This window comes from Doryrhamphus excisus, chromosome 16 (genome assembly GCF_030265055.1).
Source record: "Doryrhamphus excisus isolate RoL2022-K1 chromosome 16, RoL_Dexc_1.0, whole genome shotgun sequence".
Classification (NCBI taxonomy): Eukaryota; Metazoa; Chordata; class Actinopteri; order Syngnathiformes; family Syngnathidae; genus Doryrhamphus; species Doryrhamphus excisus.
The window spans coordinates 1,198,353-1,226,341 of record NC_080481.1 but is presented as its reverse complement, the minus strand read 5'-3'; the positions used below and the strand labels follow the sequence as shown (position 1 = coordinate 1,226,341).

The 27,989-nt window shown below is 39.5% G+C and overlaps 2 protein-coding genes across 3 annotated transcripts in view; one reads left to right on the top strand and one right to left on the bottom strand.

The window, feature by feature from the left end:
- Nucleotides 1–8,716, bottom strand: part of LOC131104032 (keratin, type II cytoskeletal 8-like) — a 36,565-nt gene extending 27,849 nt beyond the window's left edge. Inside the window, exon 1 of the mRNA XM_058050731.1 lies at nucleotides 8,609–8,716. The gene's annotated coding sequence lies outside the window, so the exon portion shown is untranslated. The remainder of the gene's footprint in view (nucleotides 1–8,608) is intronic.
- Nucleotides 89–27,794, top strand: LOC131104031 (sodium- and chloride-dependent taurine transporter-like). Of its 2 annotated transcripts, none has more exons than XM_058050729.1 (14): nucleotides 89–257; nucleotides 6,116–6,345; nucleotides 6,436–6,570; nucleotides 14,470–14,704; nucleotides 15,917–16,049; nucleotides 16,319–16,453; nucleotides 17,824–17,927; nucleotides 18,045–18,169; nucleotides 20,854–20,966; nucleotides 21,976–22,113; nucleotides 22,447–22,549; nucleotides 24,403–24,503; nucleotides 24,619–24,789; nucleotides 26,327–27,794. In XM_058050729.1, the coding sequence occupies exons 2-14, from the start codon at nucleotides 6,117–6,119 to the stop codon at nucleotides 26,480–26,482; spliced, it is 1,878 nt and encodes a 625-aa protein (XP_057906712.1). In that variant the 5' UTR covers nucleotides 89–257; nucleotide 6,116; the 3' UTR covers nucleotides 26,483–27,794. The 2 variants fall into 2 exon arrangements, with proteins under 2 accessions (XP_057906712.1, XP_057906711.1); XM_058050728.1 differs by lacking the exon at nucleotides 89–257 and adding an exon at nucleotides 4,168–4,284.
- The last annotated feature ends 195 nt before the right edge of the window (nucleotides 27,795–27,989 follow it).

Sequence of the window (27,989 nt, the reverse complement as noted above, 5' to 3'; positions counted from 1 at the left end):
CCCCACAATGAGATTGTGGGTTTGTTTTTATTTTTTTGGGAGGGGGGGGGGGGGGTCCTCCATCCTGAGACAGGCAGTCAGGTGCGCTGATGTCGACTGTCGCTTTAAGACGTTGTTGCATGGAGAAGCTAGTGATTTTCCACTCAAACTGATATTAAAGAGCTCCACGCAGCGTCATGGTCACGCGGGAAAATTGGCTTAATTTTTTCAATCAATGCTGAACGTGATTGACGAGGAACTAGCAGCCCCACGGACAGGTAAATCTTTATCATCTCTATAATCTCCATAACCGAAGCCCGAAAAGAAGATTGCAGTTGTGACGTTATGTATTTATTGCCATGTCATGAATAGTCACTATTTCCTTCATAATGTTCATACTAATTAAGCTTATTCATCGCAGACGCGTTCTCCTTTTCTGCCTTATCTTATTTGTTTTTTTTATCTTTGTGCAGTAGCCTTGCCGCAAACACACACAAATAAGCTTTTGGCCATTGAACTCCGTTTGAAGCTGATAAACGGAATATTACATTCACTCCTCATTGCTTATTTATTGATGCGTTCAGGGTCACGCTCGCCGCACTTTCACCTCATGAAGCATTCATTTATCAATAAAAGTATTGAATGATAGGATGAAGTGCATTTGATATGATCAACACTGTGATTTTAATGACCTTTAGGCTAATAACCTAAATCATATCTTATCAGTTTATGTACCCCGGTCCCAAACAGTCAATATTATTTATTTTATTATTTTTGCACAATGTTATTAAAAATAAAAACAATCACATATAATGTTTCTAGGCACATAATTACACATGAGAGGAAAATAATTGTGTAATATTATTATTCATTAATAATGTTGGACATGAATAAATAACAACCTGCTGCAGTCATGCAGTTTATCCTTTCTTTAATTGTCCAACTGTTTAATTGTTGGTACCTGGTAATTAAATCCACTTATGCCATCCGTGCCATATGGGCACAGTTAGTGCAACAGGGTGCATAGGGTTTGAACACTGAATGTTACATAATGTAGTCCATAGAGCACGACATGGGCCAAAATGCAATGGATTATGCTGCAGCTTAGAGGGGTCAAAGAAAGCATTCACAAACTGTAAGGAAATGAAACCGCAACCAATTTGAACCAAAGCCATGTTTGTTGCACTGCAGTCGGGCTTTAGCATGTTTGCATGAGCAGAATTGCAGCAGATTCCAAAAACATGCTAGGTTAATTAGCCACTCCAAATTGTCCATAGGTATGAATGTGAGTGTGAATGGTTGTTTGTCTATATGTGCCCTGTGATTGGCTGGTTACCAGTCCAGGGTGTACCTAGGGGTGCAACCTCGTGAGGAAAAACGTGAGAAAATGAATGAATGAATTAATTAATTAACGTTTGTAACACATAAACGTGTCAGATCATCAAATAAATTAAAATATTAGTCAACAACAACACAACTAAACACAACAAGCATTTTTTTATTACTTTTTTTTTATCATTAAGGCGAAAAAATTTTGGCCATCAAACATGCCGGGTTTCCTCTCATCATTGTCAGAGTCAGTCTCAATGTTAGTTTGCTGTTCATTTGTTGTTTGTCTATATGTATCCTGTGATTGGTTGGCGACCCATCCAGGGTGTACCTGAAGACATCTGGGATAGGCTCCAGCACCCCCCTGACCCTTGTGAGGATAAGAATAATGAATGAATGAATGAACGGAATTGCGGTCAATTGGTTGGTCAATAAAAATGGACTCTACTGTTCCAAACACAGACCCTCGCAGATGTTAATAATCATGAGGAGAAGGAACGTTTGGGGAAATACCGTATTTTCCAGACTATAAGTCGCACTTTTTTTCATAGGTTGGCTGTTCCTGCGACTTATACTCCAGAGCGACTTATAAATGAAAAAACTGTTTACGTTCCATAAACACTGGACACCTTTTCTGTTCATGTTCATATTTTATATTTTATACCCTAAAAAAATGCGATCTTCAAACGCATGCAGTTCCGAAGTTGCTACTACCGTATTTTCTGGACTGTAAGTCGCTCCGGAGTATAAGTCGCACAAGGCCAAAAATGCATAATTAGGTAGAAAAAACATACATAAGTCGCATTGAAGTATAAGTTGCATTTTTTACGGGTAATTTATTATATAGACTACCGTATTTTCCAGACTATAAGTTGCACTTTTTTTCGTAGGTTGGCTGTTCCTGCGACTTACACTCCATAATATATAAAAATACAAATGAAAAAAATGTTTATGTTACATAAACACTGGACACCTTTTCTGTTCATGTTTAACAGGGAATCGAACCCGGGTCTCCTAGTTGTGTGGCCTGCACGCTAACCACTTGCACACACACATTATGTTTGTGCATGAATGACTCATTCAAGATGCTCAACGGCACTTTAGCTCATAGCTCAAAAACGGGTTGTGTTTGTTTTTGTCGAGTGTGTATCGACAATCTGGATGTTGCTTCATTTGCTTGGGTTCACGTCTACTACACGACTAGAAACTAGTAAACAACAGTAGTGGTTGCTCACTCTCAGGAAAACACCACCCCCTAGCTTTGTAGTCGATATTTGCAGGTCACAAGCTCAGCCCTCAGCCTTATCTCATGAAATATCTCTCACCTTCACAGGCAGTATAAAGCTAAATATGAATACTTAATTACTTGCCCTGGTAACTAATTACATTTATGACTAGTAACGATATCTTACTACAGTAAACCTCTGATATATCGGACTCTGATATATCGGAAATTCGCTCACAACGGACAGATAAAAAAGAACCGATTTTTCTGTAATGCATTTCCAATAAAAATTCATTGCATATATCGGATTTTTTATAACGGATTTCGCCTATTTCGGACAAAATCTCCAGTCCGGTTCCAATGCATTTCCATTAAATTTCCCTGGCATATATCGGATGGCCGCATCGTGGCGCTCCGATTCGCCGAATGGTGACAGGCCGCTATACGACGTCATTTGCAGCGTTTGCAGCGTTGCCTGCGCGTCCAGGTACATTGGAAACATAGTCAAGGAAGTGCCTTTTTATAACGGATAAAATCCCATTTACGCATATACCGGATATAAATCCGATATATGCGTAAAACGGACATTTTCCGGTACACGCATATAACGGATTTCGCTTATATCGGACAAAACCAGTGGGAACAATTGAATCCGATATATCCGAGGTTTACTGTAGAATGTGACTTGCAATCAGGAACAAACTGAACATCACAAAAATGTATGTTTGTGTATGGAAACAAACAAAAAACATAAAGGAATATATGAAGTGGATATATTTATCACTCACTTTATAACTTTTAAAGCAGGAAAGCAGGAAGTGAACAAATGTAACAGTTAGTGATTGTAAAAGTACCAGATGGAGGGGTAGGATTTAATAAGCTTTGCTTCTTCCTACTCCTTTTGGACATGTGGAACTGGGAACTGATTATGTGATGCATTCAATTGTAATCTGATGCATGTTCAAATGAAAATCATTACCATAAATTTGCATGTACAATTTTATACATTTAAGTGTGTTAGAAAATACACTGAAAACAAGTACATTTACCTTAAATAACAACTATGAATGTACGGTTCACCCTATCACCATATTGAGGTATTATTGTTATTGTGAGCCATGTATCGTGCATCGTACCATGTCGCCTCACCCCGGATCCTACCTCCTAACGACCCCCAGATAAATTGACTTTGAGACCTCTGCAGAAATTCAATAGTTATCAATCACATTCTATTAGTTAAGGCCAAGCATTTCTGTTAGTTAAATACAAAAATATCAAGGTAGTACAACATTAATGTATTATTTTTATTATTTTAGTACAGGAGGTGGGATGCTGAGCATGTTCTTAATGAACTGACACTTTACAATAAAGATACTCGGTTTAACAAGGCTGAAAAAAAAAAAAATATGGGGCACAAAATAAAAATCCTTTCTGTATCCTGTCATTTTGTCCAGTGTGCATAAGAAGTGAGTATATATATATATGTGTGTGTGTGTGTGTGTGTGTGTGTGTGGGCGGGGGAGCAGCGGGGAGTGGAAATTTACAGTCTCCCATGTTGGTACCTGAGTTGTCCGTCAAAGCGAGATGCCGTCCAATCTGTGCTTGGGATTTAATTGTCTTTAGCCAAGGGGCGGGCCTTGCTGTCAGCTCCACTTGTAGTGACCCGGCCAGGCATAAATGCATTCAGTACAGAGGAATGGTGACGGCTGAGAGCCACAAACTCTTTACATTGTTGCAGCCATGAAGGAAATGTAAGTTTTGCTTTCGTTGTTATGAATTTAGTTTTTGTGTCGGTATCTTTTTTTTTTTTTCTGATTGGAATAACTTTATTTGACAAAGTAGTTTAGATTATAATATAGGAGTTTCTTGTAAGTGTATATGGATAATTCAAATTGATTTCACTATACTCATATTGGAGTTTTTTTTTTAAACATATCTATTTAAATAAATGTGAAAAGGACAAACCCCCAAGGGCAGGTTGAATTAACTCTGATCAAGTGGCTTTGGGAGCCTCCTGGTACTCTTGAGTCAGTCAGTCAGGTGCATGGGCATTTCTGGGAGCGAGAGAGCGGAGAGGACGAGCGAGGATGACAAACGGAGTGGGTGAGATCCAGTTATGTAACGAGGTTTGAGAATGAAAAGCCGCTCGCTTTGACTTGACTGAGAGAGAAAATGCCAGAAAACAATGACACCGTGTGGTCACACTTTGGCTCGGGGGGCCGCTGAGGTGACAGAACGTGATGACGGTCCCGGGCGGGATGGGGCGGGGGGCACACGTCATGTCTTTGGAGAAACTAAACTAAAAGTTATTATTCTGTTTTCATTTGATTTTGGGACGGATTAAAGAGCAGTTGCTCACCTTGTATTAATTTGCGTTGGACATGACGTCGGTCCGATTAAAGTGGACTATGCTGGGAAATAGTCATACGTATATTCTATTTATAGTATTTCCTGGAAAGTTACAGCATAAACACTCAGGTGTTCTTAAGCTGCTATGTAAGCAGGCTGGGGGTTATCTTCTTCTCTAAATTTGGTTTACACTGGACATGCTAGGACTTAGCAAAAGAGAAATTGCAACTTAAGTACATATTGCGTTAATTTCCGTGCTATTCAAACTATACATATTGCATATACTGCAATACTGCAATATTGCAATACTGTGTATTCATAAGCATATTGATTTGATTGATTATTTGCTGGAAATAGACGTCCGAAGCTCTTAAACAGGGGTGGGCAAACTTTTTGACTCACGGGCCGCATTGATATGACAAAATTTACAGGGGGGGGGGGGGGGCAGACTATATATTTTACACGTAACAGTCCACCTGGTATTATTGTATCTGTAAAATTGTCATGCAATCTGCTATTATTATTTATTATTTTATATTTATATTTAAATATTTTAAAAATATTAAAATATTATAATAATTAAAATAAAATTAAAATAATAAGTATTATATTATTATTATGTAAAATATGCAAATATAACAATAATATTATATATAATTAATATAATAATTAGAATTAATATAATAATTATAATAATCATAATAGTTCTAATAATTATTATAATAATCTAATAATAATAATAATAATAATTATTATTATTATTATGTGCTTGTGTCCCTTTTTTCAGGAGCACTTTGTAAACAACAGACCATGTCAAAAAACGAAATTGATACAACCATCAAAAGGTTGGCTCAGGCCATGATGCCAGGTTGTATGTTGAGTTTAAATGAAATACTTTGGAAAGATTGGGCGCGCCGTATTCAAACACTTGGCGGGCCGGATGTGGCCCCCGGGCCGTAGTTTGCCCACCCCTGCTCTTAAACATTGTGTTTTATTTGGTTAATTTGACAAGTTTCTTTTCGGCACCCAAACATTTCTTAGTCTTGAATGACCTCCACGCATCAACTGCTTAGATTAGCAAGATTAGCACCATGCCACTGAATATCATGTGCTTGGTGATTACACAGCAGTCTGTAACGCAATCGGGAGACGGTATTATCTCACTAATGCTCGGCCTGATCAGCATCTCATCCCGCTCACCTTCATCCATCGTTCCCTCTCTGTCCTCCACAGCATGGCCCAAAAAGAGAAGCTTCAATGCCTGAAGGACTTCCACAAGGACACACTGAAGCCCTCGCCGGGGAAAAGCCCAGGCACGCGGCCCGAAGACGAGGCCGAAGGCAAGGCCCCCCAGAGGGAGAAGTGGGCCAGCAAGCTCGACTTTGTCCTGTCTGTGGCCGGGGGCTTCGTCGGATTAGGAAACGTCTGGCGATTCCCGTACCTTTGTTATAAGAACGGTGGAGGTAAGCAGACCATGCGCACAAAGCGGTCAAAGTCCCGAGAGGATCTCTGAGGTGTTTGTGTCCCCCCCCCCCCCCCCCCCTGACACCCAGGTGCATTCCTCATCCCTTACTTCATCTTCCTGTTTGGGGGTGGCCTGCCTGTCTTTTTCCTGGAAGTGGCACTGGGCCAGTACACCTCTGAAGGCGGGATCACCTGCTGGGCCAAACTCTGCCCCATCTTCACCGGTCAGTCCAAAGCTCATCTTCAAAACCAAGTGAATGAATGAAGTCTGACACTCAAACACCCGAATTCCACAACATGAAGTACACTTAGAATTTTATACAAACTATGCCTTTATAATGATATGCTCAGTTTTCAATGATACTGACAGAGAAGTACTGATTTAATACCTTCATGTTGGAGTACAGTGGTATGAAAAGGTTTGGGCACCCTTGATCGTTTTCAAGATTTTCCTTGGGATCAGCCATTCCAGTTAAATATATCATATAGCAGACCAACACAGATGAGAAGTGGAATGAAGTTGATAGGATTTACAGAAAGTGTGCAATAATTATTTAAACTAAAGTAGGCAGGGTGCCTAAATTTGGGCACCCCATCAATATTTACTAGATCCTCCTTTTGCAGAAATAAATGCTTCCTATGAGGGTCTGGATTCTGGTTGAAGGTATTCTTGACCATTCTTTCCAAAACATCTCCAGTTGAGTCAGGTTCCAATAATATTCAGGTCTGGGGACTGAGATATGGCCGTTCCAGAACGTTGTACTTGTTCCTCTACTTCAGGGGTCGGCAACCTTTACTATGAAAAGAGCCATTTCACCCACTTGCCCACTAAAGAAAAATAGCCTGGAGCCGCAAAACGTTGTATGTTTAAAACAACATTGGAGGGGAAAAAAAAGACGAGTTGGAGTACTCTTGCTAGTACTGGAGATAAACTTTTGTTTTTAAATGAGCTCTAATTTATTTTTTAGAATCGTCAAATAACTCATTAATAATAATTAATAACTCAAATAACTCAAAGTATTACTCATTTCCCTTCATGTTAACCTGTCAGAGAGAACTGGATAGCATCCTGTCTGCTCATTCAGTCACCAGTCAGAACTCAGTCAGGATGCATTCATGGTCTCACACAAAGTTGGATTTTTGTAAACTCATAACAAAGACGTGCATTTTAGCACCACACGGGTGCTAAAAAATATTCAAGCATTGCAAAGGGAGCCGCAACAAAGAGGCTGGAGAGCCACATGCGGCTCTGGAGCCGCGGGTTGCTGACCCCTGCTCTACTTAGTAGAATTTGAGCAGTATTTAGGGTCATTGTCTTGTTGGAAGTATCCAGCCTCGAAGACTGTTGTCAAGAATCTGCCGATACTGACTGGAATCCACGCCACCTTCAGCTTGAACAAGATGTCCAGTACCTGCACTGGCCACACAGCCCCACAGCATGATGGAACCACCACCAAATGTTACTGTGGGTAGCAAGTGTTTGTCTTGGAATGCTGTGTTCTTCATCCGCCATGCATACCGCATACCTTGTTATGTCCAAATAACTCCATTTTACTTCCATCAGTCCACAGCACCTTATTCCAAAATGAAGCTAGCTTGTCCAAATGCGCTTTAGCATACCTCAAGGGACTCGGTTTGTGGCATGTGGGCAAAAACGGCTTCTTCGGCATGACTTCCCCAGAATAGCTGAAGGATGCACAGTGACACCATCTGCACCAAGATCATGTTGTAGGTCTTTGGAGCTGGTCTGTGGGTTGAGTTTGACTCTTCTCCCACCATCCTTCATCTCCGCTTATCTGAGATTTTTCTTGGCCTGCCACTCCAGGACTGTTCAATCCATTTCCTTACTATGTTACAGCTAAAATCTCTGACCTAGCTTTGTATCCTTCCCCTAACCCATGATGTTGAACAATCTTTGGTCTCAGGTCATTTGACAGTTGTTTTGAGGCTACGATGGTGCTACTCTTCAGAGAGGATACAACTTGCAAATGGCGTCTTTAAATACAATTTCTCATGATTGGCGTCACTTGTGTATGAAGGTCAGGGGTCAGTGAGCTTATCAAACAGATTTTGTGTTCCAATAATTAGCGCTAAAGGTATTCAAATCAATAAAACAACATGGATCCCAAGATGCAGACACAGGGACAGTTCAAGCAGTTCAAAATCATTTCAAATAATAATTTAATAGAAACAGGAACTCAGGGCGACGGTGCAAACAAAGGGGGGTAAAAACCCGGAATTGAATACCATTAAAGGTCCTACCACGTGAGCTGGACAGGCCGCTGGGGTCCAGGACGGCCGGATGGCTTAGAGCGGCGAAACAAGCAGCAGTCGGTGGAAGAAAAAGGTGAAGTGAACTATGAAGCGCATGGCGTGAAGGCACCGCCATGGGGAATAATCCAGCACTGGTTGGCTGCAGGTGAGGAGGAAAGGATAAGAAAGGCTAATTAGTAGCAGCTGCAGGGTCCCAGTAGCTCCACCCAGATCAGGAGGAACACAAAACAAAACTCAAGAATACCATCAGAGTGGCGTGACACAATTTCTGTAAATCATTTCACTTCTCATCTATCACTGTGTTCGTCTGCTTGATGGTATATTTAACTGGAATTTATGATCCCAACAAAAATATTGGTCATAGGTCATAGGTTTCATATTATTGTATTTGTAGTTGTTGGTGTTAAATTGAATTGTACCATACTGGGAGCTGTTTTGAATATTTGGGTGCTGAATAAGATTGTTGCTATGTACTTTGTTTCTACCAATGAGTGAAAATAAGCAGAAATCTCCAGTTTCCAATGTGGTCAGAAAGCATAGAAATAAAGCATATATAGCAATAAAACATTATTGCTAGATGCTAGATTATTCCGTGTGATGGGCATGGAGGATGAATCAAATTTGAGTATTAATTGCAGACTTTCTTACCGATATACTATTGGCAGCAGCTCTTCCCTCAAACTGATATCATAATGATATCATAAGGAATACACACATTAGCGTCTTTTGCTAAGATGCTACTGAATGTGTTTCACAAATCCATCAGACATCCATGCATTTATTTTCTATGCCGCTTATCCTCACTGGGGTCACGGGTATGCTGGAGCCTATCCCAGCTGTCTTGGGGTACACCCTGGACTGGTGGCCAGCCAATCACAGGGCACATATAGACAAACAACCATTCACACTCACATTGTTATTGTTACTTTTCCATGGATTGAAACAATCACAGGCTGCACGGTGGTGGAGTGGTTACCACTCGGGGCTCACAGCAAGGAGACCCAAGTTCAAATCCACCCTCTGTCATCTCTGTGTGGAGTTTGCATGCGTGGGTTTTCATGCATACATTCCAAAAACATGCTAGCTTAATTAGCCACTCCAAATTGTCCATAGGTATGAATGTGAGTGTGAATGGTTGTTTGTCTATATGTGCCCTGTGATTGGCTGGCCACCAGTCCAGGGTGTAACCCCGCCTCTCGCCCAAAGACACCTGGGATAGGCTCCAGCACCCCCGTGACCCTCGTGAGGATAAGCGGTAGAATATGAAAACATTCATTTATATGCCAAGAGATGTGAAACGGATGGTGGGTAGGATTAAATAAGCGTTGCTTCTTCCTACTCCTTTCATTTTAACTTGCATGCATGTTCAAATAAAATTCAACTATTACCATTTCCAGCGAAACACCATGCTCGCTTACTATGAACAAGAAACATAGGTTACTCTTAAAAAAATCACTAATAAACAACACTGGTAGCTATACAATTTAGAAAGCTGCACATTTCTATGTGGCACAAACATCCGTATAAAAACAAAGCAAAATGAAAAGTATGAAACTCTGGATGAATACATAGGTTCAAAAGCATGAACAAAACATATTGGAAGTACGAAAAGGAAAACTGCCTTAGTCCCGCCTCACTTAACCAACACAAGACCACAGGCATACTAAGCTAGCAAGCTTGTTGCTATGTCGACGTCATCACTCGTGCTTCAATATTTATATTGGCACAAACAACAATGTCGATATGAACTGATATATCCGATGCTATCGGACGTCCCTAAATGCATCATACAATAATGGAGATAGCAAGATACAAAACGGATTGCTCATTGTGTGTGTGTGTACTGGATTGAGAGATTCTTAGTTGCCATGGAAACAGACAAGACAGGGAAAAAAAGAGTTGCCTAGCAATGAACACTGCATGATGTGTTGTCTGTTTCGACATCCAGTATATTATAAAGACTGCGGCGTGCTGTTGTGGTCACGTTATGTTATGATGCTGCGCTTATGATGTAGAATTACAGCATGTGGCGCCGTCCCGCCCCATCTTGGCTTAAAATGACAGACATCACATCAAGAAGGGAAAGGAAAATTGAGTGAAAATTGATTTGCTTTGAAATTCCACACGTGTGTCCACAAAGTGGGCGTCTTTTTGTTACACGGATCATGGACTCATGGGCATACCTGTCACACATTGACTCGTCTGTCAGTTCCAATTTTGCAACATGATTTGTACAGTAAACCTCGGATGTATCGGAAATTCGCTCACAACGGACAGATAAAAAAGAACCGATTTTTCCGTAATGCATTTCCAATAAAAATTCATTGCATATATTGGATTTTTTATAACGGATTTCGCCTATTTCGGACAAAATCTCCAGTCCCGTTCCAATGCATTTCCATTAAATTTCCCTCGCATATATCGTGGCGCTCCGAAGCTAGCTGACATTCTGAGACGTAACAGGACCTAGCTTAATTAACAATTTGTTATGCTCAGAGTCCATTCATTCATTCATTTTCTACCGCTTTTCCTCACGAGGGTCACGGGGGGGTGCTGGAGCCTATCCCAGCTGTCTTCGGGCGTAAGGCGGGGTACACCCTAGACTGGTCGCCAGCCAATCACAGGGCACATACAGACAAACAACCATTCACACTCACATTCATACCTATGGACAATTTGGAGTGGCTAATTAACCTAGCATGTTTTTGGAATGTGGGAGGAAACCGGAGTACCCGGAGAAAACCCACGCATGCACGGGGAGAACATGCAAACTCCACACAGACATGGGTGGAATTGAACTTGGGTCTCCTAGCTGTGAGGTCTGCGTGACGCAAATAAGTCCAATAAAGTTAAATTCTCATTACCTTACGTCTCTTTTCATTGCCCAGTCCAGGTACATTGGAAACATAGTCAAGGAAGTGCCTTTTTATAACGGATAAAATCCGATTTACGCGTATACCGGATATAAATCCGATATATGCGTAAAACGGACATTTTCCGGTATACGCATATAACGGATTTCGCTTATATCGGACAAAACCAGTGGGAACAATTGAATCCGATATATGCGAGGTTTACTGTAATAAGATATTCAAATCACTAAAACAACAAGGGTCCTAAGATGGATCCCAAGATGCAGACACAGGGACAGTTCAAGCAAAAGTTCAAAATCATTTAAAATAATAATTTAATAGAAACAGGAACTCAGGGCGACGGTGCAAACAAAGGGGGGTAAAAACCCGGAATTGAATACCATTAAAGGTGCTACCACGTGAGCTGGACAGCCCGCTGGGGTCCAGGATAGCCGGATGGCTTAGAGGGGCAAAACAAGCTATATATCGGATTTATATCCGGTATATGCGTAAAACGGACATTTTCCGGTATACGCATATAACGGATTTCGCTTATATCGGACAAAACCAGTGGGAACAATTGAATCCGATATATCCGAGGTTTACTGTATAAAAATATACTCCGGAAAAGAACAATGAATGAATCACGTCAGCATTGTCTGTGTGTTGTTTTGGTAATCTATGATGTCATTCTAACTGAATTATACGCGATGACCAGAGCTGTCAGAATGTGTAGAAACAGACTTAGTGAGCAGATGGTTGCATCTGTGTTCCATGAGCATGCTCACGCCCGGAGCGGATGACATTCTGACGAGATGACACATGCGGACATGTTTCCAGAGGATGTGAAATCTTTTTTCTGCGCATTGGCTCAAATGAATACAAAGTGTGTGAAAGGTGTCGAGCTGCATAGTGACAAACCCACGGCGAGTTATCACCGTACAGCTGTTTGGTTTTATGGTCGCCACTGACAAAGTTAGCCACAGTCGAAGAATTTAGCGGCTTCGGAGCCAAATTTTCCTTCAGGAGGCAGCGCAGTCGATCGATGTCAGAGCTAAAACAGGAGGTCATTATGCGGTAAGACAACATGGCCGCTAATATCAACGGTCACTTTATTAGATACAGCTTGCTCATTGCCATTTACATTTTTACATGACTAATGTTGCTGGGGCGGCACGGCGGTCGAGTGGTTAGCGCGCAGCTAGGAACCCAGGGTTCAATTCCACCCTCGGCCATCTCTGTGTGGAGTTTGCATGTTCTCCCCGTGCATGCGTGGGTTTTCCCCGGGTACTCCGGTTTCCTCCCACATTCCAAAAACATGCTAGGTTAATTAGCGACTCCAAATTGTCCATAGGTATGAATGTGAGTGTGAATGGTTGTTTGTCTATATGTGTAGATTCTGGTACTGTTAGATTATAATGGCATGAACATAGCCAGCATCAATAAATAGTAACTGTGCCAATGAATATCCTTACACCATAATACCTACAGCAGCCTTAACAATAGGCTACAAAATAGTCCTACAGTGCAAATGTTATTTAAAGGGGACCTTTTTCCACTTTTCTGACCTATAAGTGTTGTTCCAATGTTGTATTCTCGTGTTAAATTATGCCAAAGTTTCTAATAATGAGGTTCGGATTTGGAAGTGAGGATGTTTGGGATGGTTCTGATCGCTCTCTTTCAGAGAGTTCGTGCAGTACAAGCTGTACGAGCTGAGTGTGACCAATCACAGTAGAGTGGAGCGTGCCCGGAGGCGGGCCAAGGAAATACAGCTGGAATAGGTGCAGATTCTGGAAGATCTAGAAAGCTTTCTGTGCTGGTTATTGTGTGTAGCTGCTCTATAGGAGCCCACAATGAGCATAATAGGTCCCCTTTAAGATAACCTACTTGATTATGTAACCTAAATACTGCCAACATGGAAAGGACTGATTGGGTATTTAAATGAACTTGGAAGTGAGGTGGTACATTACTAAAGGGACTGCGTGGAGCAGGTTCCTCCAGCTTCCTAGAAGGTGCCAACATTTGAACATACTACTAGTATTATAAGATAAGATAAGATCAGATAAGATATGCCTGTATTCGTCCCTCAGTGGGGAAATTTGCATTGTAGCAAGAGTACAGAAACAGTTAAGCAGTACAAAATACACAATGTAGAAAAATAAAGAATATAAACAACCCAAGTATTAACAAAATCAACATCAGAGTTATATACAAATACAGTATGCAGATAATATGAAACCAGATGAGATATATGACCAGTCTTTACACTGAGATCTTGCTAGTGAATTAATATGAGGCATTATGGGAATACTTCACATAGAACTTAGTATATTGCATTTAGAGCCTTAATATTGCACATGGAGGTTGATCAGAGATTGCACAGTGAATGGAGTCTGGAGTAACTATACTGAATGTAAAAAAAACAACTCTTTGAGAGGATCCAGTTGAGTCCGGATGCCCCCTTGACGCCTCCCTGGTGAGGTGTTCCGGGCATGCCCAGCTGGGAGAAGGCTCACCTCAGTGCTCAAGTACGACACGCTGGAGGGATTATGTCTCACAGCTGACCTGGTGGACCTCCCGGTGGACTTCCCTACTGGGACTGCTGCAAACTGATGCAAACTATTTATAAACCAACAACAACATCTACGTCTTCCCTTACCCTTCGTGATCGTGAAAATACATTACTTACTAGTGTGAAATTCATATACAAAATTAAAATGCTGAACTACGAACGTGAACTATTCATATTTTTACTGTGTGAACTCAACTTTGAACTGGAACTATGAACTTCGCGCATCGCGAGTGAGTCAAGGATGTGTAGCTCTCCACTAAGCACTCAATATGCAGCGGGAACTGAAAGCTTTTGGGGCGGACCACTCAGGAGCACCCGCTGCTGCTCAGTGAGAACACAAACTGCAGATCAATCCGTGCTTTCACTGTTAAGTCCCCAAATACCAGAAAACTTTCCAATGAATTTTCTCTCTTTCTTGTCTGCAGGTATTGGCTATGCCTCAATTGTGATCGTGTCCCTGTTGAATATCTACTACATAGTGATCTTGGCCTGGGGACTCTACTACCTATTTCAGTGCTTCCAGCCTGAGCTCCCTTGGGCCAAGTGCAAGCAGCCCTGGAACACAGAACACTGTGTGGAGGACACTGTCCGAAGGAACAAGACCCTTTGGCTGGCTGCCAATGTTACCAACTTTACCTCTCCTGTGACTGAGTTCTGGGAGTGAGTATTTACTGACACGTTATCTTGGATGAATGTAAATTGGTATAGATTGCTTTCAGTTCTCATGGTCCTTATTTATTAGTTGCACCAATTCAATTAGAAATGGAAATGTTCTAGTTCAGGATTTGGAAGGGAAAAAAACATATTGTTTATATATGAGGGCTGTCAAAGTTACAGGGACGCGTTAACGGACGTTTCTTCTAATGGTGATTAAATGTGATTAATTGTGAGTTAACTACGGGCGGGAAAAAGTGATTAATCGCGATCAAATATTTTAATCGATTGACAGCCCTAGTATATATACATACAATGTACAAAATTGGAGGCTTTATCATCACAACTTGTTCATTTCACATCCCCTGGTTTGTATAGTATAAAAATGTCAAATGTGATTAATCACGATCAAATATTTTAATCCATTGACTGCCCTAGTATATATGCATACACCATATAAAATAGGAAGCTTCATCATCACAACTTGTTCATTTCACATCTCCTGGTTTTTATAGTATAAAAATGGCAAATGTGATTAATCGCAATCAAATATTTTAATCGATTGACAACCCTAGTATATATACATACAGTATATAAAATTGGAGGCTTTATCATCACAACTTGTTAATTTCACATCTCCTGGTTTTTATAGTATAAAAATGGCAAATGTGATTAATCACGATCAAATATTTTAATCGATTGACAGCCCAAGTGTATGCACAAACAGTATATAAAATTGGAGGTTTCATCATCACAACTTGTTCATTTCACATCCCCTGGTTTGTATAGTATAATAATGTCAAATGTGATTAATCACGATCAAATATTTTAATCGATTGACAGCCCAAGTGTATGCACAAACAGTATATAAAATTGGAGGTTTCATCATCACAACTTGTTCATTTCACATCCCCTGGTTTGTATAGTATAATAATGTCAAATGTGATTAATCACGATCAAATATTTTTATCAATTGACTGCCCTAGTATATATACATACAGTATATAAAATCGGACGCTTTATCATCACAACTTGTTCATTTCACATCCCCTGGTTTGTATAGTATAAAAATGTCAAATGTGATTAATTACGATCAAATATTTTAATCGATTGACAGCCCTAGTGTGTATACATACAGTATATAAAAATCAGAACTTGTTCATTTCACATCTCCTGGTTTGTATAGTATAAAAATGTCAAATGGTTTGCTATGTGCAGACGCAACGTCCTGAGCATCTCCTCTGGGATTGAAGACATCGGGCCCCTGAAATGGGACCTGGCCCTGTGTCTGTTAGCCGTGTGGGTTATCTGCTTCTTCTGCATCTGGAAGGGAGTCAAGTCCACTGGAAAAGTGAGTGAGGAGATATGGACTGTGATTGTGACTCATTAATATGCAGCCTTTTTTTTGTCCCTTATTGTATTGCTCAAACATTGTTACTGTAGCGTAAACTGGGGCACGACAACAGGGAAATTATTAACTCTTTTTATGGATTTACTTGTGCAATTACGTATTGTTGTCCAAAGCCTACATTTGACATGGTAATGATGAATCTATCTGTGAGCAATAGATGCTACGCGTCATGCATGGCAGGATTATAACAACAGCTTTGTCCTATGTAGGTCGTATACATAACAGCAACTTTCCCATTCGTGATGCTGATTGTGCTGCTGGTGCGTGGAGTCACCCTGCCTGGGGCATCAGAGGGCATCAAATTCTACCTTTATCCTAACCTGACTCGCCTGCAGGACCCAGAGGTAGGCTTAGGTCTTCAGTCTTGTAAATCTTCAGTAAAGCTGTACTCGCTATTGGCCCTTTTGCCTCGGCAATGCCAGATGCTGCTTTGGTGATTCATCATAGTCTCGCCATTTTTTCAATACCACAAAACAAAATGTACTCGCTGTATGCTGACATTTATTACACTTAGCTGTGCCTTGGTTACTAATTAACCAATAGTTACTTATTAATACTGCAGCGTCATACTGCATAGGTCTATTTTCTTGCTGCCCACAGTCTCCTCTTGAATAACACTGGTTGTTTTACAGCCACATATTGAAAAGTAAATATTCTCATAGTTTCCCATTGTACTGCAGTACTTTGAGGTTGGAAAACTGACCGGGTACTGTGCACTGACAAACGGCACATCTGGGAACAGTTGTAAAAGTCATTGCTTTACAGCTTTTATTTATTCGGAAGATGCAAGATGAAAATGGTCAATACAGACGATGGACTAAACATTAACAGACAGTTAATCGTGATCAAATATTTTAATCAATTGACAGCCCTAGTATATATACATACAGTATATAAAATTGGAGGTATCATCATCACAACTTGTTAATTTCACATCCCCTGGTTTTTATAGTATAAAAATGGCAAGTGTGATTAATCGCGATCAAATATTTTAATCGATTGACAGCCCAAGTGTATACACAAACAGTATATAAAATTGGAGGTTTCATCATCACAACTTGTTCATTTCACATCCCCTGGTTTTTATAGTATAAAAATGTCAAATGTGATTAATCGCGATCAAATATTTTAATCGATTGACAGCCATAGTGTGTATACATACAGTATATAAAAATTACAACTTGTTCATTTCACATCCCCTGGTTTTTATAGTATAAAAATGTCAAATGTGATTAATCGCGATCAAATATTTTAATCGATTGACAACCCTAGTGTATATACATACAATATATAAAATTGGAAGCTTCATCATCACAACTTGTTCATTTCACATCTCCTGGTTTTTATAGTATAAAAATGTCAAATGTGATTAATCGCAATCAAATATTTTAATCAAGTGACAGCCCTAGTGTATATACATACAGTATATAAAATTGGAAGCTTCATCATCAACATTTGTTCATTTCACAGCTCCTGGTTTTTATGGTATAAAAATGTCAAATGTGATTAATCGCGATCAAATATTTTAATCGATTGACAGCCCTAGTGTATATACATACAGTATATCAAATTGGAGGTTTCAACATCACAACTTGTTCATTTCACATCCCCTGGTTTTTATAGTATAAAAATGTCAAATGCTTTGCTATGTGCAGTATGGAGTCGTATTTCAATATTGACTTGAGTTGGTCTTCTTTATCTGTTGTGTCCGCAGGTATGGATTGACGCAGGAACCCAAATTTTCTTCTCATACGCCATTTGCCTGGGTGCCATGACATCACTGGGGAGCTACAACAAATACAAATACAATTGCTACAGGTGAGCGGTACCTCCTCAAGGGGGGAGGGAGAAGGGAGGTCTGTCAGAAGCGGCTGCGGGACAAGAAAATGGGAACTTGTGTTGTTTAACAACCTCCATGACATATGTGTGACATAGGGACTGTTTGCTGCTGGGAGGCCTCAACAGCGGTACCAGCTTTGTGTCTGGCTTCGCAATATTTTCCGTCCTGGGCTTCATGGCACAAGAACAAGGGGTGGACATTGCCGATGTGGCAGAGTCAGGTACGAGGGTCCAAGGTGCTGGCAGCAGTGATGGTGGGTGCTGCTGCCCCCCCCCCCCCCAAAAAAAAAAGAATAGCCAATTGGAGACGTAAAAACAAATGTAAACATTTTACTGAAATGTAGAAGTATCGGCAATTGCACACTCCTTGGGAAAAAAAAAAAAAAAAACGCCCCCAGGCTGATTCCCTTCCGTGCTCGTGTGTCCTCATGTCGCACATCCAAGCTGCTCATATCCTGTTGTAGCTTTTGGACACAGCTAAGAAGATTGGCGATGGGCCGTGCGTGCAATCACTGGCGACGAGCTCCACACTGCCAATGATGCTCCGCCCACTTCTGTTAACAAGCTGTGGATGGCCAGACGTGGATACCAATGGTTCCGTTTTAGATTTTTTGTTTTTTTTTCTCTCATCCCCATTTTTCATGGATTTCGACAGAGACGCATTTTCTTTCAGCACCGTAGATATTAAAATATTGCCTCGATGTGAAGGTCCATGTGCACAAACTGTACTGATAAACAATGCCAAAGGTAATGTTTTACACCTCTTTCACATGACTCATAATTCAGTTCACCATTCACCAATTAGGTCACTCGCTGTGTTTGACCCATAATGTGATACACTTTGGAGCATGAGGGCTCTTTAAAAAAAAAAAAATACTGGGTCCTGGTTTTTCTTTTGCATCTGTATCGCTCACTACATTTATTGTGTGGAAATATGGGCTACTAACTATAAAAGTAATCTTCACTCACTAAATGTACTGCAAAAAAGGCCAGTAAGGATAATTCATAATGCCGCCTACAGAGAACATACTAACTCCTTATTTCTAAAATCACAAATACTTCAACTTGCTGATATAGTTCATCTTCAAACAGCTAAAATAATGCATAAGGCTAAAAATAATCAATTAGCTAAAAATGTCATCCAATACTTCTCTACAAGAGAGGAGAAATATGATCTCAGGGAAGAAGTACATTTGAAACACTTCTATGCTAGGACTACGTTATGCTAGCCATAGCATTTCAGTATGTGGAATCAAACTATGGAATGGATTGAGTTAGGAAATCAAACAATGCACAACGATGAGCCAATTCAAGAAACAATACAAGCAGTTGATGTTTGCTAAATACAAGGATGAAGAGTCTTGAACCAGTCATGATGTGCTATATATATCACTATATTGACACGCACTATGGTACACATTATGGCATTGGATGCTCATATCACCGAGTACTTCGGTATGTGACAAAAAAAATTACAATTAAAAAAACAAAAAAAAATATATATCACTATATTGACACTTACTATGGTACCCATTAAGATTAAGATTAAGATATGCCTTCATTCGTGGCATTGGATGCTCATATCACTTCCTACTTCGGTACGTGACAAAAAAATAAATAAATAAAAAAAACTCAATTTACATTAGGAAAGCAGGAAGTGAACAAATGTAAAATGTACAAAAAAATACGAAAAAATAAAATAAAAGTACAAAAAATCAAAAATATAAAAAATGTATAAAATAAAGTACAAAAAAATACTCACATTATATTGGGAAAGCAGGAAGTGAACAAATGTAAAATGTACAAAAAATGTACAAAAAAATACAAAAAAATAAAATAATATATAAAAATAAAATAATAAATAAAAAAACTCAATTTACATTAGGAAAGCAGGAAGTGAACAAATGTAAAATGTACAAAAAAATACGAAAAAATAAAATAAAAATACAAAAAAATAATAAAATAAAGTACAAACAAATACTTACATTATATTAGGAAAGCAGGAAGTGAACAAATGTAACAGTTACTGATTGTAAAAGTACCAGATGGAGGGGTAGGATTTAATAAGCTTTGCTTCTTCCTACTCCTTTTGGACATGTGGAACTGGGAACTGATTATGGGATGCATTCAATTGGAATCTGATGCATGTTCAAATTAAATAAAACCATTACCATTACATTTTGTTACGGTTTCTAACCCATGCAGAATTACTGTACTGGCTTTTAGTTATTTATTGTTCAGTACCCGTTTTCAGGCTCTGAATATTCACTGTAGGAAACAATAAAATGTTTATCTTATCTTGTGTTCCGGACCAAAGCGGTCTGAATGACGGGAGGCGACTGGTATCATAAGTCAACAATACACTTATGGTACACTTACACACAATGGGAGTGTTGAGTTGACTTCAGTTTGTTGGAAATGGTCTCCAAAGATAATAAGTTATGAAATAACGTGTTAAAATACCAGTAGTGGATAATGGACAACCATATACCTGCAACATTATAGCATAGTTGGGTGTTATTCAAGAGATATCAGTTGTTTACTATGCAAATGGGTGAACTGTACAAACAAAACAGGATTTATCAAAGTGTCTCTTTCAATAAGACTTTGTGTTTGCTTGCATTTATGATTCATGTGTGACTATTTTTTATCCTGCAAGTAAGCACAAGCATCTGTACAATCTCCTTCCTGGTGACACACAACTCCTTGTACTATCTAGATTACGTCACATTTCCTGTAGATTACAGGGGGCGCCAGACCCTGTCCAGCCTCAATAGCTCATCCTTTACGTTATTTTTCCGACCCCCTTACGTATGTCGTCGAAGCTAAAATTAGATTAGAGTTGTTAACGCTGTCTTTTACCCCCCCTCTCTCCACCCCTTCCCCAATCTGTTCTACCCTCCAGGTCCTGGATTGGCCTTCATTGCGTACCCTAAAGCGGTGTCGATGATGCCGCTGCCAACCTTCTGGGCCATCCTCTTCTTTATCATGCTGCTGCTCCTGGGTCTTGACAGCCAGGTCTGTGCTTGACGCTTTGATTGGCGCTCATAACGACACACGGACGCACAAACTTAGTACTTTATATGTCATAGTTAGTCTTTTTAGGCTGAGTCTGCGTGTATAGATATTACATTTCTAACAGAAAACGTCCCAAAATATTTGAATATTGTCAGAATATTGCGAGAAGCGGGGTACACCCTGGACTGGTGGCCAGCCAATCACAGCGGCACATATAGACAAACAACCATTCACACTCACATTCATACCTATGGACAATTTGGAGTCGCTAATTAAACCTAGCATGTTTTTGGAATGTGGGAGGAAACCGGAGTACCCGGAGAAAACCCACGCATGCACGGGAAGAACATGGAAACTCCACACAGAGATGGCCTGAACAGGGAATCGAACCCGGGTCTTCTAGTTGTGTGGCCTGCACGCTAACCACTTTGAATACCGTGCAGCCTGCTACACACTACAAGATGAAATTATGTTTGTGCATGAATGACTCATTCAAGATACTCAACGGTATAAGTAATAATAATTAATAATAATTAATAATAATTAATAATAATAATAATAATAATTAATAATAATAATAATAATAAATAATAATAATAAATAATAATAATAATAATAATAATAAATAATAATTAATAATAATAATAAATAATAATTAATAATAATAATAATAATTAATAATAATAATAATAAATAATAATAATAATTAATAATTATAATAATTAATAATAACCCACGCATGCACGGGGAGAACATGCAAATTCCACACAAAAATGGCCGAATGTGGACTTGAACTCGGGTCTCCTAGCTGTGAGGTCTGCGCGCTAACCACACGACCACCGTGCAGCCCCGCACTTAAGGTTATTTTCACAAAATAAAACACCCCTTTACTTTTCTCATACAGGAAAATATAGTTATAAATCAGTGCTTTTACTTTGAAAACAGGAAGCATCGCCAATTAACCTAGCATTATTGATAAAACCAACTAACAAGTCTTTTGTGTCCACAGTTTGTTGAAGTGGAAGGACAGATCACGTCCATAGTGGATCTGTATCCGGCCCTCCTGAGGAAGGGCTACAGGCGGGAGATCTTTATAGCCATCATGTGTTTCATGAGCTATCTCCTCGGACTCGCCATGGTAACTAAAGTAAGTCAACTCAACAAAGATAACGTCACGCACTTTCCACTGGCTTCCATATTACCCCCAAATATGGCTTCCCGACATTTGGAATTCCCACGTTCCGGCACCAACTTTGAATGCTGGCTTTAGCTGTACGTTAGCTTAACTGTGCTTCATTGAGCACCTGTGGAACTCTGCTCCAGATGGTTAGACGCCAACATTCTTGTGCTTCACATTCAACATCCCGGCCTACCCCCCCCCCCCCCCGTTCTAATGTCCGCCTTGGATGTGTGTATCTTTGTTTTATTGCACCAACACAAGCAAGACAAGGGGAATTAATGACGCTCTTCTTCTTCCCAGGGTGGCATGTACGTGTTTCAGCTCTTTGACTACTATGCAGCCAGCGGTGTGTGCCTTTTGTGGGTTGCATTCTTTGAATGCATTGCTGTAGCCTGGGTTTATGGTAAGTGGAAGCCACTCTTGCTTGCTTTTCTGTGAGCTCCGCACCAAAGTCACCATCCAGAAACAAAAGTGTCCTTGCCGATCTCCAAATCTCCATGTGCGATCAATAGATCATTTATTGTCATTGCACAATAACACAGCCGTGAAATTACCAACGAAATGTCGTTGCCTGGCTCCTGTGTAATAAAAAATAAAAAATAAAAAATAAAAAATAAAAAATAAAAAATAAAAAATAATAAAAAATAATGCGGAGAATAAATAGATGACATCAAATATGAACAACAATGTACAGCGTAAACAGTAATTTGTACAATTAATTTAAATACCTTAGAATAAATAACAATAATTTAAAGTTTTGGTTGTGCGTGTGGGCAGGTAGAGGGACTTATTTGGCACTGAGCAGTCTGACGGCCAGGGGGAAGTAGCTGTCTCTAAACCTGGTGTTTGCTACGTCCTTAATGGGGGGGGAGCGGGTTCCTAATGATCTTCTCCGATTCAGACTAGCGAAAGAATGAAATGAGAGAAAAGAGCAACAAGTGTTGTTTTTGGCAGCCATCTTAGTTTTAGTCTAATGATTCGTCAGTTTAAGTCACTTATCAGTCATTTCTATGTATGTCACTGTAGCTTTAGTGTCACGGTGCGGCATGTCAGCGTTGCGATAAAGTGCAGGTGAAAACGTATTACTTATAAGCAATAAACTTATTAAACTTATTTCCCATAAGGCGAATCGCTGTCATACAGCACATCGAAGGCTCAATGAGCCAACAAAAGGAAGACGCACCCGGCTGAACTAAATACAACAATTAACAAATGACTAACAGGTGCGCGTAGGAGAGAAAGTAAGAGTGACGGAAAACAGGACACACCGACACAGGAAATAATACAAAATAAGAGCGTGAAAGCAGGAACTATAGCTGACAAAGTGAAGTCAACTGAAGCTCAATCCATCGGGGTGGCCAATGTGAGACCATCACTCACATTTAGGGGTGGCCGGGGAGTTACCAAGGGTGGCCACGGCCACCACGTAGCACGGAATGACTCCCACAAAAACAGAGGCGGAAAATCACCTGCTATAATTGACTCCGATCAACAGTTAAAGTCATACACTTCATGCATTTGAATGTTTATTGTTTTGTCTGCACTTTGTCTGCACTGTTTTGTCGCCTTCCACCTTTACACTCAAAGAAATAATTTGTTCGGTGAACGTAATAAAATAATGGAAAGAATGTCCACCCAATTAAAATGCTGTCATTTAATTTAATTAATTTAAATTTTGTTGAGCCAACTAATTGCAAATATGTTGAGTGAACATGTCTGTATTAAGTATTGGCGTCACCATTACAATGTTTAAATCCAACTTTATTTGTATAGGTTGTTTTAACATATTTACTAAAGTAGAAGCTGACTTATTTTCCTTCGGTTCCATGAATTTCCATATGATTATGGGTATCTTATTTTTACTGGGTAGATACAGCTACAATTTTAAAAGGTAAAAATTATCACCAGTTATTTAATCCTGACTTGACAAAACTTAAAGTTCAGTCAACAAAAAGTTAAACTGAGACAAAACTTTTTACAAAAAGGAAAATAAACAAAATAAACAGACTTGATTTCTAAAATGACTGTATTATTCAAAACAGGCAAACAATGACAGACAATATTCGATATCAATATCGATCGATATTTGCTGATTTCCATGAAATCCATATCTCCTAGCTCACCAACAAAGGGTCTAACAATATTTTTGACCCAGCTAGATAAGAGCTTGTAAAGCTAGTCCGTGTATTGCATAAGCTGGTCTTCCATAACAAACATATGCATTAACCTCGTCTTTACTGTCAACTTGTTTACCAGGAGTTGATAATTTCTATGATGGAGTCGAGGATATGATCGGGTACCGGCCAAACCCGTGGATGAAATGGAGCTGGACCATCATCACGCCGGTTCTCTGCATGGTGAGAGTACAACGACGAGCTTTTACTTCATTGCACCACAGGCTTGCCGGTGTTGGCGACCGTAGTACTTTCAAGGTACAACTTCAGCTAAAATCTTATGGCTTCCGTCCCTCAGGGCTGCTTTGTCTTCTCCCTGGTCAAGTACAAACCTCTGACCTACAACAAAGTGTATGAGTACCCTGACTGGGCCATCGGACTGGGCTGGTGTTTGGCCTTGGCCTCCATGATCTGCATCCCCATGGTGATGGTCATCAAGATCTTACAGTCTGAGGGACCCCTCATTGAAGTAAGTGGGAACCAAGTTAAGCACTTGGAAACCAACGTCCAAAAAAAAAAAAAAAAGAAGTCATATTTGTTACCAACGACATGTATGAGACTTCACTTCTCAATGCCAACGACCTGCAAAAAAGCTAAAGAAAAAGCAAAACACAAACATGGTTAGTCTTGCGCAGTGTTTTTCCAGGCATATTTTCCATATTTTTTTATTTTTATTATTAAGAATTCCTATTATTTATTCTTATTTTTTATATATTTTATTATTGAAATAAATTCATTAACAATGAGATACATTATTGCATATTATATTTATCTGCTTTAAGACAGGAAGCAGAACTGGAGATAGCAGAGATGAGGATGCTGAGGTTCTCATTGGGAGTGACCAGGATAGATAGGATCAGGAAGGAGTACATCAGAGGGACATTACATTACAACAATTTAACACAAAGCTAATACTTCATGTTTTGGTTCAGATAGTTGAGCATAAAGCGGTGTGAAAAAGTGTTTGTCCCCTTCCTGATTTCATATTTTTCGCATGTGCGTCACACTTAAATGTATCAGATCATCAAACTAATTTAAATACTAGTCAAATACAAAACAACTGCAGTTTTTAATCAAACATTTTATTACTAAGAAAGAAAAAAAAGTGCTTTCCGCCCCGTTAAAACCCAACTTAATTGAGACGTATAGGACTGGAAAAGGATATAAAGCCATTTATAAAGCTTTGGGACTCCAGCAAACCGCAGTGAGAGTCATTATCGACAAATGACCAGTGGCGAATCTTAACCAAGCGTGGCTGGCAAACCAACCAAAATGACCACAAGAGCGCAGCTACGACTCATCCACCAAGAGGTCACAAAAGACCCCGCAACAACATCCAAAGAACTGCAGGTCTCACTTGCATTGGGCAAAACCAGCCAAATCCACGACAAATACCATTGTCCAACAAAAATACGTTTTTGGAAGGCGTGTGTTGTGTTTTAAACGCAGCATTTAAAAAAAAAAGTGTGGTGGTGGTAGTGGAATGGTCTGGGCCTGTGGGGTTTAGATTTAGGGGGCAATCACTTTTTCACGCTGGTCCGAGATTGTTAGTTTTTTTTGTTTTGTTTTTTTTCTCCCTTATAATTCAATTGATCACAACTGCACTGTTCAGGTTGTCCGATTCTAGTTTTGTTTTAGTTTTAGTTTTTCTAGTTTTAGTTCCGTTTTGCCTCTCCGAGCAGGGTTCATCAGTTCATGCTCAAAGACTAGGCGGGACACTCCCCAGGCAGACTAGATAGGACTGCTCTAGACTGAGAGCTTGGTGCAAGATCCAAACTATTTAACCTCTAAAGGAGGAATCAGGTCCAGACATGGTTAGGATGACGATCGTTAGGATACAATGGAGATAGTCCTTTGAGTGACATCGCCTTCGTGACAGTATACACAGTATAGTCCCAGTATTGTTATATAGAATATGAATATGAATAAAGGTATTATTATTAAACAACTGTCTGTGCCACAACTGGATAGTTTGATGCTCACGCTGTTCGATCTCCTTCACTCAGAGGATCAAAGCCGTGGCGGCCCCGGCCAAGTCAGGCGTGAGCTCTCGGCCCAAAGAGTACATTGCCAAGGACAGCGAGCTGACGCAGCCCCTGGATCCCAACGGGAACAACGGCTTGATCAAGCCCACCCACACCATTGTAGAAACGACCATGTGAACGCTCTCTATGAGAGGAATACGATTGATGTGCTTTGTGTTCTCGCTAACGTTAATAGGTTTACATTGACCTGCATATTCACCTTTAGAGATCCTGTGGTTTCATTTCTATGAGAACAATTATATATTCATGTCATTGATTTTTTTTTTTTTGTTTTTTTTTACCATATCAATATTGTTAATGTTGCAACTGTTGTTGTTGTAGTTGGCACTGATCTTAAGCTGTATTATGACATAGAACATATTATATGTTTACTACCTTTCTTCTTGTTGATTCCGGAGAGATTATGAATTTTGGTTGAACAAAAATGAACGATAAAATTCTTGCTTCTCTTAAATTCAAACATAACTTGTTAAAAAGGTAGCTAACTCGTGAACAATCTGCTATGTTACTGGTTCTAAGTCATCTTCACCTCAAGAGAAAGACTTCCATCTGTTAATGTTGATACTATATATCCATATATATATTTTAATACACAGCATGTAGACTTGCTTGACCTTGCTTTGACATTTAAGGCACTGGCCAAATTGAACAATAAATGCATTTACACGAAGGGTCATCTTCAAGAACAAATATAAATCATCACAATACAGGGAAAGATTGTGCAGTGAAAAGGGAAGCGGCACTTTAGAGTCTTTGTACCCTGCCTGTGTGACTGAAAGTCAGTCTTAGTGCATTTTTTTTGCAGACCTCTCTTTGCACTTTATTGCTGTTTCACTGTTATTGTAGTGTTTGTTTTTATTGTCGCCAGGTGTTGCTTTAGAATCCGCAGCACATTTCAGCAGAAAATATGTGACTTTTTGACATCATTCATCTTAGACGGTGTCTCCAAAGGCACAAAATAAAGACGGAATCTCAATTAATTACACCCTGAGAGCTCTCATGTACTCATTTTGTGCTTGTTTCAAATTGTTAACATTGACTTTATCAAGTTGTACAGTAGAATAGCGGTCGTTGTAAATCACATATGCCTTTTGTAACAATTTTGTACCGTATTTCATTCAAACACCATGACTGGTTTCGTGACAAGTCAGAAATGTTCATTTACATCGTGCAATATTCAATGGAGGAATTGCAACTTTTGAATGTTTATTGTAGATTAATCTGAATTCAATGCAGTAAATTAATGAAATGAAATGCAACAATGTATTCACAAAGGCAACAACTCCAAAACATAATTGCTGGATCCACCACAGCTTCGTCCATTAAAAATCTAAATGTACCAAAGTATATTTGTCACACATTTGTATCTTTTTAGATGTACATGGCATAATTTCCATATAGAGTACAAATAAACCGTTTTTTCTTTGGATTTGCTGAGTTGCTCATTTTTTTTCTATGCATGCATTTTCACAGCAATGTGTATATTTACAAGCGAATACTACAGACTTGATTATGAAACAAAAGTAGATGAAAGAACCGAGATCAGCTTGTAATGATGAAAATAGTATGAAGAAAAAAAGGAATAACTAGCAAGCAAACGACAGAGCATACCACATTATGGTGC

Excerpts from the sequence above, each read along its gene's own strand:
- LOC131104031 (XM_058050728.1), top strand. Across the intron at positions 6,571-14,469 it reads ACTCTGCCCCATCTTCACCG|GTATTGGCTATGCCTCAATT; the intron begins GTCAGTCCAAAG and ends TCTTGTCTGCAG. Across the intron at positions 22,550-24,402 it reads TGCTGTAGCCTGGGTTTATG|GAGTTGATAATTTCTATGAT; the intron begins GTAAGTGGAAGC and ends CTTGTTTACCAG.